Source organism: Azolla caroliniana, unplaced genomic scaffold, assembly GCF_043228905.1.
Source record: "Azolla caroliniana isolate FFs.n. ecotype wild unplaced genomic scaffold, voAzoCaro1.0.p SCAF_8, whole genome shotgun sequence".
NCBI lineage: Eukaryota > Viridiplantae > Streptophyta > Polypodiopsida > Salviniales > Salviniaceae > Azolla > Azolla caroliniana.
Genome location: NW_028230443.1, coordinates 22,290,098 through 22,309,748, shown reverse-complemented (window position 1 = coordinate 22,309,748; position 19,651 = coordinate 22,290,098). Strand labels below are relative to the sequence as shown.

General features: G+C 36.7%; 1 protein-coding gene across 1 annotated transcript; it reads left to right on the top strand.

Moving 5' to 3' along the window:
- The first annotated feature begins 3,042 nt into the window (after positions 1-3,042).
- LOC147861377 (pre-mRNA-processing protein 40A-like) lies at positions 3,043-19,218 on the top strand. Its single transcript, XM_087323642.1, has 28 exons — positions 3,043-3,217; positions 4,198-4,253; positions 4,838-5,068; positions 5,166-5,372; positions 5,458-5,537; positions 5,610-5,679; positions 9,657-9,709; positions 9,796-9,853; positions 9,936-10,204; positions 10,615-10,693; positions 10,875-10,976; positions 11,067-11,135; positions 11,256-11,333; positions 11,415-11,501; positions 11,585-11,619; positions 11,737-11,842; positions 11,937-12,017; positions 12,091-12,183; positions 12,273-12,326; positions 13,549-13,671; positions 13,746-13,844; positions 13,988-14,035; positions 14,109-14,201; positions 14,439-14,546; positions 14,624-14,688; positions 14,903-15,005; positions 18,142-18,750; positions 18,824-19,218. Exons 1-28 carry the CDS (start codon positions 3,142-3,144, stop codon positions 18,947-18,949), a joined length of 3,258 nt encoding a protein of 1,085 aa, XP_087179768.1. The 5' UTR covers positions 3,043-3,141; the 3' UTR covers positions 18,950-19,218.
- The last annotated feature ends 433 nt before the right edge of the window (positions 19,219-19,651 follow it).

The following is a 19,651-nucleotide window of genomic DNA, read 5'->3' as shown; positions in this document are numbered from 1 at the left end:
CGAAAATTGATCAAGTGAATGACTTCATCAAGACTTGTGACATTTGTGCTCGATCTAAAACAACCCATCATCGCCCGTATGGACTGCTTCGACCTCTCCCACTACCGGATCGACTGTGGTCATCAATTTCTATGGACTTGTTACCGGATCGACGATAGAGAGAGAGAGAGAGAGAGAGAGAGAGAGAGAGAGAGAGAGAGATCCCTTGATAGAAGGGTTCTATACTTTGTAGTAAGTTAGTCATGGTGGTGTTTTTTACTTTCATAACGAAAGCCATTATTTACGGAAAGAGAGAGGGAGAGAGAGAGAGAGAGACAGTGAAAATCAGAAATGACCCAAAAATGAGAGGGGAAAAAGATATCTTCATTACATGGCTTCACCCCCCTCCCAAGGGGGTTACGATAGGGGGAGAGAGAGAGAGAGAGAGAAAAGGAGACTGAAAATCAGAAATGACACAAAAATGAGAGGAGAAAAAGATATCTTAATTACATGCCCATAAGGGGTTTATATAATACATCCAATGTAATGGTTACATGACCGTTATAAATAAGACTGTTACGCATTCTTGTACACATGCATATAATTGTGCATGTGTCCATACACATCCTCATCCTCACACACTCATTCATATTACACATTACACACCTTAGACTTTACACACCATACACATTACACCTTAACCCTCCCGTACACCTAGACTGGTAACACTTGGCACGCCTGTGGGACAATGCATTGCACGTTGAACCCACAAGCCCATGCCAAAACTCTTGTTGACCGGAACTCCATCGGTCTTCTCTTCTCTCATGGTCGAAAATCCCCCAACTGGATTATTGCTCTACGATCGATAGCTTCGATCGGAGCTGCCTTGACACGAACCTTCTCGTTCCGTCAACATGATTGCACGATTGGATCACACATGAATAAGCTTATCTACTGTGGTAAAGTCATTTAGGTTTAACAATGATTGTATTTGTGTGTGTGTGTGTGTGTGTGTGTATAGATATAGATATAGGTATGTTTTTCTTCCATAGTATGAGTAGTGATGAGATATTGTACCCTTGAGTTTCCGAAATTGTATGTTGTACCCCTCAAGTTTTTAAAATTTTATATAAAATTTCTCTTCTACCCTCCGAAATTTTGTATGTTGTACCCCTTAGGTTTTTGGAATTTTGGGTCATGCCTTGAATCTTCTTTTTCTTTTCTTTTTTAAATTGCTCCCCTGCCCTCTCTCTTTAGCTTTTCTCTTTTCTTGTTATTTCTTTCTATCGTCAGGTTCTTCTTTCTCCATATTCTTTTAAGTCTACATCTAACTCTGAAGCTTAGCTTTCATATCAATCGATCTATTGCTCCTCTCCTAATTTTACCTATTTGTCTGTTGAGCTACATCGCTAATAGTAGGCATCTTTTCATGAAAGAATAAAATCGTCACATTAGACACATAATCTATTAATGGATCTAGCAATTCTATGCTAAAACTTTTAATATTCTAGTTGGTGTTGAGAATCAAGCTCAACCTAGTGCAATGTGTGAACACCCCCTTTGAGAATCTATGATCACTCAAAGGTCAAGAGTCACACCACTACTCTCTACACATTAACTATGTGTCATAGAATAATATTCTATGACACATAACTAATGAGTTCTATATTCCCCATTATTATGAGTCTTCACATTCCCCAAGAGAGAGTAGTTGTTGTAGTGAGTTAATGAAAAGAGAAGGTGACCTTATATAAAGCACCCATCTCCTACTTCATTGAGTGTCAATTGTGACTCCTTGTAATGCTACATTTTGTATTTGTTATTCTCCTTGTTAATATACACCTTCTTCTTGAGTATTCTATTTTTCATTCTATTTATCTATCTTGTGTTTTTCTCCTCTCCTCTCTTTCCTCTCATACATACACATAACACACATCTCTTTCGGTGTACAAGAATCATACCGATTCTTTACAATTGGTAATTTACATGTCATGAGCTCTTGGCATTTGCAATGTTTTCTTCGAGATTTTGTTTCAACCACTTGCTTCCTTTCGCCTAAGAAAAACTTCCTTTCTCTTTTTGCATAACATAGATGTCACGTAATGAGGCGTGAAAATTTTGATGAACTACCTTGATGTCATGTGATATTTTTGCCTCTCTCACACCTCTAATTTAATATGACCTAGATCATCTGAAATTATACTATTTACTTAGATCTTGTCAAAATTAATCCAAGAATGTGGATGAAGCAACAACTTCTACGATGCATATGATAATTGTGGGGATGATGACTATTATAAAAGCAATGGTGGAAGTAGCAACAATGTGGTTGGCGATCGATGTTTCGTTGAACAAAAAAACATTTATTCATACATTTATATTCCTCTTTTACTTTGTCTCAAACACCAAAACTCTAATTTCTCTTCTTCCTCTTTACTTATTTCACAAATCTTTACCCTAATGCTTGGAAACCCCCAACATTAGGAAACCCCCAAACTGCTACTACTACTTCTCAGCTTTTAGAAAATTCAACAAGCTTGACTGCCGCTCTCTCCTTTGGCTATTACTCACTGCCACTCTCTCCTTTGGCTATTACTGGCTTACCACTCTCATTTAGTACCAATCCACTAGGAGGTAAGAGAGACAAGGACAAAGTTCACTTATACACATAGACATAGACATAGACATACATCTACACAAACACATATTGTGTATAGGTTCACATGCTCGTACCCATACCCATACCCATACCCATGCACATGGACATGCACATGCACATGCACATACACATACACATACACATACACATACACATACACATACACATACACATACACATACACATACACATACACATACACATACACATACACATACACATACACATGGACATGCACATGCACATGCACATACACATACACATACACATACACATACACATACACATACACATACACATACACATACACATACACATACACATCATCGTAAGGGAAGCAACAAGTATTTTTAGCTCAACAAGACCAGAACAACACTATTGCAGTCTGCTCTCCCTCTCTCTCTCTCTCTCTCTGCAAGCAAACTACTTCTTCAATACACATAAACACAGAGAGAGTCTCTCTTCCTTCGATCTTCCTCTGTATTTTCCCAGGGTTTTACGCTATGGCGGGGCTTCCTCCTCCTCCAGACATGGGTGCTGGACGTGGTCGTGGAATGACTCTTCCTTCGTGGATGACAGGTTCTTCCGTTCTCTTCCTTTCAAGCATTTTATTTTGGGTTTTAGTTTCTGTTTCGTCTTCTTCTTTTTTACCTTTCTTTCCCATATTCATAAAAGAAAAAACAAAAACAGAAAAACAAGAGCAAGAACAAAAGCAAAAGCAACGAACTACATACTAAATTATAACTCGGAAGAGTGACCTTACGATTTAGACATTGAGCAAATTTTCTGAAGGTATCAAGGATGACCAATTACATGCACTTTACACGTTAAATCACAACTTAAAAGCATTTACTTTACTGTGTGCACATTGAACTGATCTATATATGCCTACGCACTGATTTTTGGATATGCATACAAAAACTGATATATTAACCTTTACATTTCTTGATGATGGGGGGTAGATTGTTTATAGTTGTGAAAGCACTTTCTTTACAATTTATGCATCAGACTAACGTATACAGATACTGATTTGTGATAATTCATACTCATTCACTTTTAGCAACAGATAAATCATTTGGTGTGGAGGAATGGTTCATTAATACAATTTGAGAAACATTGCCTTTTACAATTTTTACAAAGGGCCAATGCACACATATGCACAAAGACATGCATTGTAGATTTGCAAATCTATGAAGGTCTTGCCGACGAAGTAGTAAATTATTTATAATTGTTAATAAAATTGCTATAAGTTATGGGGTTCATAGTCTTGAGATCACGGGTTAAAACTTTATAAGTTCATTATGATTTGGGATATATTTCAAAAATTTGATCATTGCGCTGATCCTTCATGGACATTGTCTCATCGAACAGTACAGAAACTGATAATTTCTCCAAAGACATTTTTTCAAAATTCACACTGCACAACCCAAATGTTGAAAACACAATACTGCATAATGCTTACTTTCAAATCTAATTGCTGCAGATACTGTTTAAAATTCAGTAGGGATCATATACTGTGCTACAATTTAGTGAACCTGTTGTTGGATTTTATTGTTTAGGTTCTGGTGCACAACCTGGCCCTCCATCTGCGACCAACACTTCCACAGGACCAGGGGTAAATAATGTTCTGTCACGCAAATTTGAAATTCTATTTTTCTCAATTAATTTATGCATTAACCTTCTCTACGCATTCACATCTAATTTATGCTTTATTGTAGTTTTAATATGCATATATTATGTGATGTCCTTTGAGCCATATTGGTTAGACCCTCACCAGTTCGTTTATGTCTTAGGATTATCCAATTTGTGGGATTATTGTGCATTAGTGTAACTTCCATTTGCATAATAAAGGCTGTTCTTTTAAGTTTACAGTTCAGTTCATTATCAGTCATTCACATCCAACTCGCTCTATATTCTGCATTAATCCCAGCTACTGTATATTGCATTTTTAGCATTTCAGTTCAGATCCTCAACTGTTCACATTACAATTTGAGGATCTGTATTCATTCACTTTTAATTTCTGCTGCCTTATGCAATCAGTTGTCTTTCACATATTATATGATGTTCTTTTAACCATTTCAGTTCAGTTCCTCTGCAGCGCATTTTATACCTGAAACTTTTCTTATTCATATGCATTAATTTCTGCTTTTTTGTGCCATTATCTAGTTTTCATATGTGTAGTGTATGACATTCCTTTAGCCATTGCAGTTGAGATCCTCAGCAGGTGGGCAATTAGGACCACAGTTTTTACAGCCACAGTTTCGCCCAAGTGCTGGACCACCTGGCCCAAACATGGGTCCACAATATTCACAAATCGGGCAGCCAAATCACCCTTTACAGTCTGGTCCACCCCCGAATTACAGTCAGCAGCAAAGACCTGGTGTGCAATCAATGGGAATACCGCCTCCAAATGGACCTCCATCTTTTCAGGTAAGACATATTTCTTCTAATAACATTCCTCTAGTCTTCAGTGAGGATGCTGATTTAGAAACAGGGTCATATATCTTGCTTTTCTTGATGTGTTTAGTTTTCTTCGTCTGCTCCTTACCCCCAATCCAATTTGGGGGTGACCTCAACCCCATTTCAACCATCACCACCACTACTACCTCAGCAATTTCAAGGAACGCAATCTGGATCCCAGCCTTGGCTGGGAATGACTAGCCAGGCAAACATCTCTGGTTCTCCTTCAGTCTCTCAAATAGCTCAACAAAACCTTACAACGAATTCAGCATTAGTAAGAAATATTTTTCTGCTGAATGTGAAAAATTCTGTCATTTTTGTTTCAACCATTCATGTATCTAACTGCCTGTCTACTATAGGGCTCTACAGCCACTGCAGCAAGGTCACCTCCTGCAAGCTCTTCAGATTGGCAGGAACATTCTGCTCCTGATGGAAGGAGGTACTCATTAGCAGTCTAGGTTTTTCTGTTTGTAATGTGTAAGTTTATGTAATTTCTATTGTCTCGATGTAGGTACTATTACAACAAAAAGACCAAGGTCTCAAGTTGGGAAAAACCCATGGATCTGATGACCCCTTTAGAGGTGAGGCAATAATGTATATCATAGAGATGTGAATTTTAAGTTATATTACTTCTTAGATACATGATTCCTTTTCCCTAACAGATAATATCCTTTATTAAGATTCATTAATTAGCAAGTGGCAATATAAATTTCATTTGACAATTTTCGAATGTGCACGTAGTCAAAGTGGAATAGTTGAGAAGGTAGCAGAACAGTTCTACTTCAGATCTTGAAGACACTACATGCGGTTCCAGCATCCACTAATGATCTCTCACTAGAAGACTGAACTTTCAAACATCCATCTAAGATTTGTGGAAATATTGAAATGGGCAACTTGAAAGATAACATACAGACGTACTGATGTACTAAATAATCAGCTACTTCAATACAACATTTTCTTTTACTTCCCTCCTGAGATCTTCAACCTGCACACAAGCTATAGGACAAGCCATAAATGCAATATAGATAGTAGGTTGGGACTTCTGACAGGGGAGTGGGTCACTACTCTAGACCCACTCCCCTGTCACTACTCTAGACCCATTGACCTAACAAGTTTCAGAGCAAGATGTCCAAGAGCTACAGTCCAGGAGTGTTGATTGCTTGATAATGAAAATGAGAGCTTAGGGTTACTTAACTTCCCTCAATTAAGAATATATTAACGTACTAAAAGTTATTACACGCCTTTATATTATTAGCGCCCATCCTGACATTCAGGGATGAAATATATGGCTCTTCTTATTTTTAATTGCTGTCTCGTAACATTAGGAAAATCATTTGTGAAGGCAAACATAACATACATCTCTCTATGGAATAGTTGTGGTCAAACTTTTTACAGAACGTGACACAATCTTGTGCATGTTTTATGAATTCTTGAACAATCACACGCATTTTTTCCATATTTTGTAGAATTTCAACCAAGGATTGTGCCTTAATTGTGTGAAGTCTACTATCAATCAATGATTTTGGTTCAACATTGGCATGGATGTATTTAGAAGCCATACACTAGCATAAATGGGTTATATCTAGTAGCCAACACTTTTTTAATATCTTTAAAAAGTTATCCACCGTGAAAAGGAATTATTTTTTTATAATTTTCACTTTTAAACCACTCTTACATCCTTCTTGGGATCATTAACCTGCACACAAGACATAGTACAAACACAACATAGTACAAAGTGTAGTTAAAAATGTGCATGTTATGTATAGAATAAATTTTAGAATACTATGAAGTATTCAACGTGTATTGAATGTTTTAGAACTATCAATTTAAATGTTTCACATATTCCAAGTACTCTACATATTTTATGTATTCTATGTATTTAATATTTCCACAAAAACAATTATTGGATGCTTTACAACTATAAGTATTTAATGTATTTGACATGTATTCTATGCATTAATGAATTTAACTTTAGAATACATATTATAAGTATTAAAAAAAGAATAGAATACTTTTAAAATTGGTGGCATACATATTATACATATTCTACAAGTATGATCATCATCTCTTTAAGTATTGCATATTCGTTTTTACATTATTTTGTACGTGCCTATACACACACACAAAAACCCTGTATACATACATATATATGTGTGCGTGTAATATATATAGCCACTGTATTTTAATGTAGTAAGATATAAAAAACTATGCCACTGTTTTTGAGTGACTCTAGGACATACAGAATTCCATATAGAGTTAACAAGGAAACTTATACATGACTGACAGTCTAGAGTAGTGAGTCTGGAATGAGGACTAAAATGCCACTGTATAGCGTCTGAAATAACTCGGAGTATGATGGAAATGACACTTCTGTTCTTTTGCAATGCACAACGTGACCACAAAGCTGGCCAATTGACTTTGGAGAGTGAAACAATCCTGTGCATATGGACTATGTAATGGATAGTAGTGCTATTCATCACTGGATGTATGAGAATTAGGTCTCTCATATGCACTAGAGGTCAAGGAGAATACTTTGGCTGTAATAGTAGGTGTCTCTAAGAAGGGAGTTTATCAAGTGTGCTATCTGTCCCTAAATGAATGGAAAACCACGACAGACCTTTCCCCAAGTCTTGACTGAGTATGCCCATCAGTATTTGTTGAAGTAATTGGAGAGTGAAACAATCCTGTGCATATGGACTATGTAATGGATAGTAGTGCTATTCATCACTGGATGTATGAGAATTAGGTCTCTCATATGCACTAGAGGTCAAGGAGAATACTTTGGCTGTAATAGTAGGTGTCTCTAAGAAGGGAGTTTATCAAGTGTGCTATCTGTCCCTAAATGAATGGAAAACCACGACAGACCTTTCCCCAAGTCTTGACTGAGTATGCCCATCAGTATTTGTTGAAGTAATTGGAGAGTGAAACAATTCTGTGCATATGGACTATGTAATGGATAGTAGTGCTATTCATCACTGGATGTATGAGAATTAGGTCTCTCATATGCACTAGAGGTCAAGGAGAATACTTTGGCTGTAATAGTAGGTGTCTCTAAGAAGGGAGTTTATCAAGTGTGCTATCTGTCCCTAAATGAATGGAAAACCACGACAGACCTTTCCCCAAGTCTTGACTGAGTATGCCCATCAGTATTTGTTGAAGTAATTGGAGAGTGAAACAATTCTGTGCATATGGACTATGTAATGGATAGTAGTGCTATTCATCACTGGATGTATGAGAATTAGGTCTCTCATATGCACTAGAGGTCAAGGAGAATACTTTGGCTGTAATAGTAGGTGTCTCTAAGAAGGGAGTTTATCAAGTGTGCTATCTGTCCCTAAATGAATGGAAAACCACGACAGACCTTTCCCCAAGTCTTGACTGAGTATGCCCATCAGTATTTGTTGAAGTAATTGGAGAGTGAAACAATCCTGTGCATATGGACTATGTAATGGATAGTAGTGCTATTCATCACTGGATGTATGAGAATTAGGTCTCTCATATGCACTAGAGGTCAAGGAGAATACTTTGGCTGTAATAGTAGGTGTCTCTAAGAAGGGAGTTTATCAAGTGTGCTATCTGTCCCTAAATGAATGGAAAACCACGACAGACCTTTCCCCAAGTCTTGACTGAGTATGCCCATCAGTATTTGTTGAAGTAATTGGAGAGTGAAACAATTCTGTGCATATGGACTATGTAATGGATAGTAGTGCTATTCATCACTGGATGTATGAGAATTAGGTCTCTCATATGCACTAGAGGTCAAGGAGAATACTTTGGCTGTAATAGTAGGTGTCTCTAAGAAGGGAGTTTATCAAGTGTGCTATCTGTCCCTAAATGAATGGAAAACCACGACAGACCTTTCCCCAAGTCTTGACTGAGTATGCCCATCAGTATTTGTTGAAGTAATTGGAGAGTGAAACAATTCTGTGCATATGGACTATGTAATGGATAGTAGTGCTATTCATCACTGGATGTATGAGAATTAGGTCTCTCATATGCACTAGAGGTCAAGGAGAATACTTTGGCTGTAATAGTAGGTGTCTCTAAGAAGGGAGTTTATCAAGTGTGCTATCTGTCCCTAAATGAATGGAAAACCACGACAGACCTTTCCCCAAGTCTTGACTGAGTATGCCCATCAGTATTTGTTGAAGTAATTGAAACTCAGAATAGTTGTTCATCATAAGGGTTTTTTTTCTACGCACCATGACTTTTCTCCTCTACTTTTAATAGGGAAGGGAGTCGAGAGATTTGGCAAACAGGGTAGTACAGAAGGTCAAGGGAATCAGGGATTAGGGGTTACAGGGAAGAGCCTGAATCACTAGGCGCACACCCAGGCTGTACTTGCTGTTACTTTACAGATGCTAATAGACGGCACGCTTAAATCTTTGTGTAACTATTTTACATGTCTAAGTGTGATAGGAAGGTCATAACTTAGTCCACACTATGGATGAAGGCGTTGATAAAGTCTACACAACATGCAACAAATGTCTGTTACGTGATTTTCAATCATGTATTATGTGTATATATCTTGTGTTAATTTTTGTCGGCTGTTTTGCAGCGTGCTGATGCGTCAACGGTTTGGAAAGAGTTTGCAAGTGCAGATGGGAGGAAGTATGAACCTAGCTAATAGTTTTTTCAATTCTAATTAATGATTTTTCTGTGTATGAAACCAATCCTGGTATTTTTACTGTATTTAGGTATTATTACAACAAATTAACCAAACAGTCTAAATGGACAATGCCAGAAGAAATGAAGGTACACTTTCTAGAAGAAGTTTGTTATTTGGAATCCAATTTCTGGTTTACTGTGCTATTTTCATTTGCTGCGTGATTTTCAGCTAGCTCGAGAAAGAGCTGAAAGTGGTGCTAGTCCTGCATCAACATATGCAGCTGAGAGTGCAAATACAACTGGAATATCACCTGCCATACCTCCATCACCTAAAACTTCAAGCCCAGCTTTAGCTGATAATGCTACACCCCATGTTTTGCCATCCATAATTTCAAAGCCAAGTGGTGAAAACAGTACAGCTGGGATAGGGACAACACCACAAGCTGTTTTGTCACCTCCTCCGCCAGCTGCAACATTCATGGATACCAGTGCTACAGTGTATGATAATTACCTTTTCAACTTGACTACACTACATTGTATAGCTGATAAATGGGCTGTATTTATGCCCCATGTCTTAGCGCAGGAGAAAGTTCTCCCGAATTTATTAATGTTTCAATTTTAAGTAATAATTCTTGTTAAAAATCAAAAGGTGCTGTTTTATTGTCTTCCATTTTAAAATGTAATTTCTCGTCCAGTCTTATAAGCTATTTTGAGTTCTTGAAAGATGTCAATATGTTTTTCTTTCTTTCAATCTTGGTAATGAGGCACAATAAGATTTCATGTCAGGTTTAATATTTAGACTTTCATGTTAGTGATATTAACATTAATATATACAAGTTAAGGAAATTTTCTTTGCATGCAAAAATTTTCTTGTGAAATTTGGCTTCCGTAATTAATATGCTTGGCAGGTTGGATAGCAAAACAGATCTAGAGAAGGATCTACCAAAGAAAGACCTAGCAGAGGAAATATCGCCTCAGGATATTGAGGTAGGTGAATTGTTGTATTTTGCTATATTTTGATGAATGCTTATAGCTGTAATGGTCAACAGTCAAGTGTATATTTGAAAGCTAGGCATTTTATTCTATTGCATTTTTAGTGAAATGCAGTTTCTGCTATATTTCCTTCATTCTTTAGTTACTAAAATAGTTAATATCGGTCTTTATGAAGGAGGCAAAGAAGTCAATGCCATCAATGGGAACTATAAATGTGTCTATTGAAGAAAAACCTGTTTCTATAGTTGAGGAGCAACCGATCTATGCCAACAAAACAGTAAGTATTAATCTGTTGCTGTAGTAGCTGACATGTGCACATAAGCATCATAAAGACACACTCTGAAGTATCTTTTTCTTCTCTCTGTAGGAAGCTAAAAATGCTTTCAAAGAGCTCCTTGAAGCTGTGCATGTTGAGTCAGACTGGACCTGGGAACAGGCAAGTTTTTCTCTTCAATGAAAAGATTGCATACTCTCAGTCAGTCTTTTCAAATAAATATGTTAGAATTGACAAGGTCAATTCATCCACTTTATATAAAATGATTCTGGTGTTCTCTAGGCAATGCGTGTGATAATTAACGACAAACGGTATGGCGCCCTTAAGACGTTAGGAGAGCGCAAACAAACTTTTAATGAGGTTTCTACACTTCCTTTTAACTTGCCAAATACATCATTAGATATTATGCACATTTCAGCTTACAGTTATGATTGTTGCCAGTATTTGGCTCAAAGAAAGAAGCAAGAAGCTGAAGAAAAACGTCTCAAACAGAAAAAAGCAAGGGAGGATTTTTTGGTTATGCTACAGGTATGCCATATAAAATGCTAATCATGGTTCAGCTATACTATGGTCTTGTTTTGGCTTGCTTATTTCATGAACCCTCTTCACAGGAATCAAAAGATCTAACCTCAACAATGAGATGGAGGTCTATTCTATTTTCCTTTTGCCTTTTACTTTCCCAAATCCCTGAGGCACCACTTCTGAATTCTTATTCAGGAAGCTTATGCTAATTCAAAACATAATTACATTATTCTTCATGCAGTAAAGCTGCAACACTGTTTGCAGAGGACCCAAGATATGATGCTGTTGAAAAAGAAAGAGACCGAATTGAACTATTTGATGATTACCTTCTTGACTTAGAGAAAAAGGTATATGGTCAAATGTCTTGCTTTTTTCCTATGCTTGGATATCACATTTTAGTTTGAGAACTACGCGATTCAGGCTGAAATTATTATATTCCAGGAAAAAGAAAAAGCCCGAGAGGATAGGAAAAAATATCTCAGCGAGTACAAATCCTTTCTGGAGACTTGTGACTTTATAAAGGTATTGCTGTTTCCTAATGTAATCCTATGAAATTCTTTTGGTATATGTCACCTATTGTTCAATTGATCTTCAGGTCAGTACTCATTGGCGAAAAGTCGTAGATAAACTCGAAGATGATGAAAGATACTCTCGTCTTGAAAAAATAGACCGACTAGAAGTTTTTCAGGTAGCTAAGAAATGCCCAAACAAATAATCAAGTTTACCTTAATGCTCTCTTTTACACCACTTATATTTCCTTTATCATGTGTTTTCCAGGATCACATTCGCCACTTAGAGAGATTAGAAGAAGAGGAAAAGAGATCTGCCAAGGTTCTATTCTAGCAATATGATATTATGGATGCTTTTCTACTTGGCTTTGACAATGCCCAAGTTTAATAGAGATTGTTTGAAATTTTAATAATCTGGAAGGTGTCTTTCTTTTCACACATGTAGAGGAGAAATTCTAGTAATCTGGAAAATGTATTGTTCTATACAAGTCTCCTTTTTCTGCTGTGAACGTGGATATGCCTCCTTCCTCATGAACCTTAAAATATCTAAGAAAGTTATAACCTAATTTTATAGGTTTGAAAATGCTCAAGTTTCATATTCATCCACAGTTTTGAAAATCTGGAAGATTTCTTTGTCATCACACAGGAGAGGGAGATGTCAAGATGGCAGAGGGAACTATTGCCTACATAAATTCCTTTTTCTGCGGTGAATTTGAATAGGGCCCATTAACAAAAATTCTTGATGACAATCACAACCTAATTAGCTTAGAAGTAGTGGATAAATATGTTGCGTACATGCAGAAATTTCTTAAGATAGAGCTTTAACATAGTATATAACTGGACTAGACTTTAGATATCAAATTCTTAAGGCTCCATGCAGTGTGCTATAGCTCCAGAGTTCCATTCGGAGTAAATCCTGCGTTGATCCTCTCTAAGAAAAAAAGAGAGAAGGTTTGCTCTTCAAACAGGGGAGTAAATTGGCTTCTTTGATGTTCTAAAACTTGAGGTAGGATGCTGATGATGCTTTTGTTCTCTAAGCTATGATCATAAGTTGAATTGTATGCCATTTTGAACATACTTCACTATGATTACAGTCTACAATTCATTTGAAGCTCCTCACTTTGGCCTCACATTGTGTACTGCCGTTTCGACCTTTGATACTTTTTTTGCAGTTGTATATGGTTTTGTCAATCTTTTACCCTAGTGTTTATCTGTTGATTCCATGAATGCTCACACATAAATACAGCTTGCTTTTACTTTTGTTTCAGTATGAATAACCTAAATTCACCTATATTTGTAATCATGATTTGCCTCATAGGTCAATTTCAGCTTCTAGCAGACGTTAACATAACTTTCTTTCTTTCTCTCTGTAGAGACTACTTTTGGTGCATTATCCAGCAGCCTGCTTTGTTTAATTTAACTCTTTCCTGTTGACTCATGGTTTTAACTTTTCTTCTCTTTTTGATTTTCATCCTAAGTTTCCAATCTGTGTAAAGCAAATTTGGATGTATGACCTCTTTTCTAAGCCAATGCTATGTGTACAGGAACAGCAGAGGAGAAAGGAGAGAAAGAACAGAGATGAATTCAGGAAATTGCTTGAAGACCATAGAGAATCTGGCATCTTGAATGCTCGTCTTACATGGAAGGATTATGTTTCAAAGGCAAATGTTATATCACTACCTTTGTCTGTGAACTATGTATCTATTTTATGTGCTAACTGGAGAGATAATAGTACTTGCAGTTAAAAGAAAATCCAGCATATGAGGCCCTGTGCACAAACCTCAGTGGATCAACTCCTAAAGATCTTTTTGATGATTTTATGGAGGATATTGATAAGAAGGTCTGCTGGATCATTCTTCCTTCTAGTAGTAAAATCAAACTTGTGATAGAGAAGTCAAACAAACAATTCAATGCTCAAGCCTTTAAAATGAACTTGGTTTTCTGATTAGCAGTGTCTTTTATTCTCTTTGTTTCCAAATGCAGTACCAAGAGGATAAAGCAAACTTAAAAGAATTGATCAAGGCTGGAAAGGTGCCATAGTAAATATATATTAATATACTTGTTGCTGCAGCTGTTCATGTCTCAGAAATAATGTTTTGGACAGATAAATGTGACATCAGTGTGGACATATGACATGTTCAAAGATGCAATGACAGAAGCAGGTGACTTGGCCACAATTGATGAATCAAATATTCAGGTTAGTTTAACCCTTAAATTGTAATTTAGTCTTTTGTCAAAGAGTATGTACAGACATAAAATTATTGGAAATCGACTGATAAAGGCATTTTCTTGTGGATCTAATTTTTCTGCATCAAACATTACTTATTATTTGTTATGCTAGATAAGCTCCCCTGCCCTTTAAATATTATGGAGCAGTAAATCTTTCTCGCTACGCATGTTGAGAAAGGAAATAATTAATGGGTTCTTCTTTCAGATTGTTTTTGATGATTTATTAGATAGAGCTAAAGAGAAGGAGGAGAAGGAAGCAAAGAAAAAGAAAAGAATAATTGATGACTTCAATGAGCTTCTTCATGGTGAAAAAGTGAGTGATATGCTCCATGTGATATGAAAGTTTGGGTTTATAAATGATTTATGTCATGGAAGCTTATGTTTTTGCAGTCAATAACAGCAATGTCCACATGGGAGGAGTGCCAGATTTTATTGGAAAATGCTCCTCAGTTTCGGTAAGTTCTTTTGCAGAATTTGTTTTTACACTATTTACAGTAATTGGGGGAAGGGGGGGTGTGTGTGTGGGCGCAGGAGTTCATCTTCACTGTGATGGCATACAGGTCAAGGGCCTGGACCATTAGGCCACTCTAACCCTGCCCTCTCAGGCACAAGTTATATTGTCATTCCAAAAGCTTCATTGTTTACAATATTCATGATTGTCTCGTGCAGAGCTTTAACCGAAGATTCAGTGCGTCAGGAGCTTTTTGAGGAGTATGTCATATTATTACAGCAGAAAGCCAAAGAGAAAGAGAAAAAACGTGAAGAGGAGAAGGTATCTAGTTATGGTTTCATTGTTTTAAAAAATTTCAATAAACACATTTTGACCTAGTTCTAAAGAGAACCAATTCTAAATGTTCTATGAAATGGTGATCTGATCAGACAGCATAAGAGTTAATTGTCTTGGGTAAGCAGTGCCTGTAGCTTATGTGTATTACCTGTACGTGAGCATTGAGTCAGTAATTCAGTAGAATGGGTTGATCATTGCTGGGTTTGGTGCTCTACATAAAACTATGTTGATGAACATCAAAGTAATTGAAGCTTAGAACTTGTGTCTTCAAGCTTCTGGTCTATGAGTTAACCGCTCAAACACTTGGATGAATGGACTTTGGGTATTGAGTAGCCTAATGAGGAAGAACTATGCTAATTGTACTCTTCAGAAGGAATGCCTTGCGTGCTATTTTGCTTTAAAATCACGGCTAATGGTTACAAGAGAGAAAAGTTATGACATGATGAAAATATGTAGTTGAAATCTGTACCTCAACCCAGAACTTATGGTCCAAACTCTTGGTATATGATTTAACCACACAAACACTTTTGAATGACGGGAATTTGGGTGGCAGGTAGCCTGATGAGGAAGACCATGTGATTTGCCACTATGCATATTGTAGTCAGCCTTCATAAGGGAATACTTTGTGTGTGTTTTTGCTTGACAATCATGGCTAATGGTTGCAAGGAGAGATGCTCCTCCTGTTGGCTGTTGGGTGTGCCCCAATTATTATCTTGATCCTAGGCCATGAAAACGTTATGATATTGGGCAAGAAAAATTAGTCTCATTAGTCATAATGACCATTTTATCCTATATGGTTAAGATCGTCTTGATATTCCTTGTTGACTATCTGATTGGTTTCTTCAATGAAACTTTATTCTGGGTTCATTTTCTCAATAATTGGTGGAGGAGATTCTTGTGCTAAGGACGGTCTGAAGCCCTAAGGCTTTGTTTAACCTTAACTTGTTAGAATCATTATTGTTCGTTTCCTCCAAACTTTCTTATTGAACAATCAGCTTTCTAGGATATTGCTGGAAAATGTATGGGAAACCATAATGGGAATACTAAATGAACCAGGACATGCAACTTATGAAATAGACCAAAATGGTTGACCTATAACAAGTGGATATAGGTACGCCCATGACTAATTGTTTGCCTGTGCTTAGGGCTCTTGTTCCAGCAGTACGGTCATCTCATGATAACACCATTTTTTATGTTTGTGAGCCATTCTGTATATATGACACTACCCTCCCCTAACTCTGGAACAGGGACAGCCTTAGAATGACCGGACAAGGTAGATACTCCACTTGGAGCTTCTTTATGCCACCTTTCTGTTCGAGTGGTCATACGATAATATGATTCAGTTCTTCTCTGGCATTCTTGCACTGACCATGTTCCGCTGCAGTAGGTGTTCTGACCCCAATGACCTGGTTGAGAGATCCACAGAGTCGCGCACCTCATAAGAAAATACTCTCAGAGGGAACAGTCACTATTGTCATATGTGAAGCAATTCAATTCATATGGTACAAACATATGCGTGCTACTATTTTCCTCATAGCAATCATGCAAGCGAATTAAACTTGATAACATAAAACAAATGGGAAACTCTGTGAAGCATTTCAAGTCATATGGTACAAACATATGCATGCGACTATTTTCCTCATAGTAAGCATGCAAGCATATTAAACATGATAACATAAAACAGATGGGTAACTCTAGAAAGTACATAATTTTGCATTGTCTCGGACAAGGAGAAGAGAAATCTGAATAATCATCACCTTTCTCGCTGTTCGAGTTAGAAGCAGTCATGCAAAAATCCCTTTTACGTAGGAAAATCACGTTTAGTAAATTTTAGATATAATTTTTTGGAATGATTTCTTTCTACTTATTTTATCTCTTGTTTTGTTGCAAATATACCAAAGTTAATAAAAAGGAAAATATAAAATGGAACTGTACTATTCTATACAGTTTGAAATATAACTTCTTACCCACAATTTCCATGCATCATATTAGGTATCTTTTGTACATATGTTCCTTGCACATAATAATGCGATTTTTACTTGCAAATATGTCAAAGTTCTCAATAAGGAAAACAGAAAAGAAAACCCTATTATTTATAACTTTCTATGCACAGGTCTTGTGCAGCATTGTCTTGTGCATATGTTCTTTGCACATTAGTTATGATACTGCATCAAGCGACATTTCTATAATCACACCTGATTGGTTATAATCCTTTGATTTCATAACTATTCAGGAGTAGTTCTCATTTTGATACCATAGAAAAGAACACAATGTAAAAGGAGTGCAAATGAAAATGTTTTTCAGGGTTTCTAGGTGCTGAAGTCCTGGAGAAATATATTAAATATTTGGATTATGATGTCAAATTGAAACTAGTGTTCCTTAATTGTTCAAAATTAGGAAAAATTACAAATTTATACTTATTTAGACAGTCACTAAGTTCTGCAGCTGTGATACAAAAATGTCTTGAGTTACGCGGGAATACACTGCAATATCTTAAGATCACACTACCTTAGTTGTAGAAATCCAAATGTGTTTTAAGTTTTTCTTCTCTTACTAAATATGCAAAGTTTGAAAACCGTTTTCACACTAATCTAGTGGTGGAAATGTTTCATCAGGCCAAAAAGGAGAAGGAAAAAGAGAAAGAAATGTTTCATCACGTATGCTCTTTGCACATTAGTTATGATACTGCATCAAGCGACATCTCAATAATCACACCTGATTGGTTGTAATTCTTTGATTTCATAACTATTCAGGAGTAGTTCTCATTTTGATACCCATAGAAAAGAAGACAATGTAAAAGGAGTGCGAATGAAAATGTTTTTCAGGGTTTCTAGGTGCTGAAGTCCTGGAGAAATATATTAAATATTTAGATTATGATGTCAAATTGAAACTAGGGTTCCTTAATTGTTCAAAATTAGGAAAAATTACAAATTTAAACTTATTTAGACACTCACTAAGTTCTGCAGCTGCAATACAAAAATGTCTGAGTTTCATCAATTAGGGAATACACTGCAATATCTTAAGATCACATTACCTTAGTTGTAGAAATCCAAATGTGTTTTAAGTTTTTCCTCTCTTACTAAATATGCACACTAATCTAATGGTGGAAATGTTTCATCAGGCCAAAAAGGAGAAAGAAAAAGAGAAAGAAAGGGAGAAAGAGAAGGAAAGGGAAAAGAGGAAAGAGGAGAAAAAAGAAAGGGAAAAAGAAAAAGAAAAAGAAAGAGAGAAAGAAAAAGAAAAGTCAAGTAGGAAAGATAGAGAAACTCATGTTGATTCGATTGAAAAAGATAGAGAAAAATCAAGGAGAGAGAAAGAGAGTTATCTTGATAGTTCTGAGAAAGAACGAGAGAAGTCAAGTAGAAGAGATATTGATGCTGCCGAACTTGGGAGCAGTCACAGGTCAACTAGGAAAGACAGAGAAACCCCTTCTGATCTGAGTGAAAAAGAGAGAGAAAAGTCTAAGAGGGAGAAAGATAGTAATGTTGAACCAGAGAAGTCAAGTAGAAAGGAGAGAGATGTTGATGCTGGTGATGATGGGAACTATCATGTCCAGAAGGAAGAAAGACGTAAAGAGAAGGATCGGGATCGTGAAAGAGAGAAGGACAGGAAGCACCGGAAAAGCAATCGCGGCAGAAGCAGTGACGATGCAAGCTCAGAGAGAGAAGATAGAGAGGATGTCAAGAGGTCACGGAAACATAGTGGTGACAAAAGAAAATCTTCTCGGAAGGTTGGTTTCTGCACTCTAGCATTATGTATGTGTTCATGTCTAATGCTAACTTGTGTGTTGGTGGTTTTATCAGCATACATATGAATCAAATTCAGATAGTGAGAGTAAACATAAACGACATCGAAAAGACCATCGAAGGTATGGTACAGCGGACGAATTGGAGGATGGAGAGCTTGGAGAAGATGGGGAGATTCAATAGGCATGGTTTGCCACTCTTAGCCCTATAGTGTGGCCTAACACTAACCTTGCAAATTTTGTTCTATGTTAACCAACATCTATGAGGGTACAAAGTGGACGGATTTCTGCCTCTTTATTTTACTCTTTTTCTCTTCTTTAGAGTGATATGGCTATTAAAACTGTTAAATCAAATCCTCCTGTACTATTACCATGTTGTATTACCTCTTTGGGGTTCTTTTGCTCTTTTTCACTGTTAAAAGCATAGGCATCCATTTGATGCACTTGAAATTTTCCAATTCTAAATGATTTAGTTTCTGAAGGAATTCCATATTGCAAAAGGTGAGTGTCCGAGTCCCGTAACTTCTTCTCCTCAATATCTTTTAAGACCTTGTAATATCTTAAATTCATATAAAATAACCATGGTTCATAGACTTCAGTATTTGGTATACTAAGAATTTCAGTCTTCAAGCAGGTATGAGACGGAGATTCTTATTTAAAATCTGAAATGCATCTTCCTGCTTGTTTGAAGGGGGGACTTGTCTTTGTTTATATGGGACATGCTCTTTTTAGAAGAAAAAGAGACCAATGTTTGGAAAAGAGTGCCATGACACTATGGACTTCCTATTTGGGTTTTGGTGCCCTTCTCAGAGTGACATCATGTGCTAGTGTTGTATCATGGTATCTATGAAGTCTTGATGTGAATATCTTTGCCTTAGAATATATT

Bases quoted from the DNA above. Each gene is read 5' to 3' on its own strand.
- LOC147861377 (XM_087323642.1), top strand. From the start codon at position 3,142: ATGGCGGGGCTTCCTCCTCCTCCAGACATGGGTGCTGGACGTGGTCGT. The intron at 13,845-13,987 runs GTCTGCTGGATC...TTCCAAATGCAG, and splicing joins TGGAGGATATTGATAAGAAG to TACCAAGAGGATAAAGCAAA. The intron at 18,751-18,823 runs GTTGGTTTCTGC...TGGTTTTATCAG, and splicing joins AAAGAAAATCTTCTCGGAAG to CATACATATGAATCAAATTC.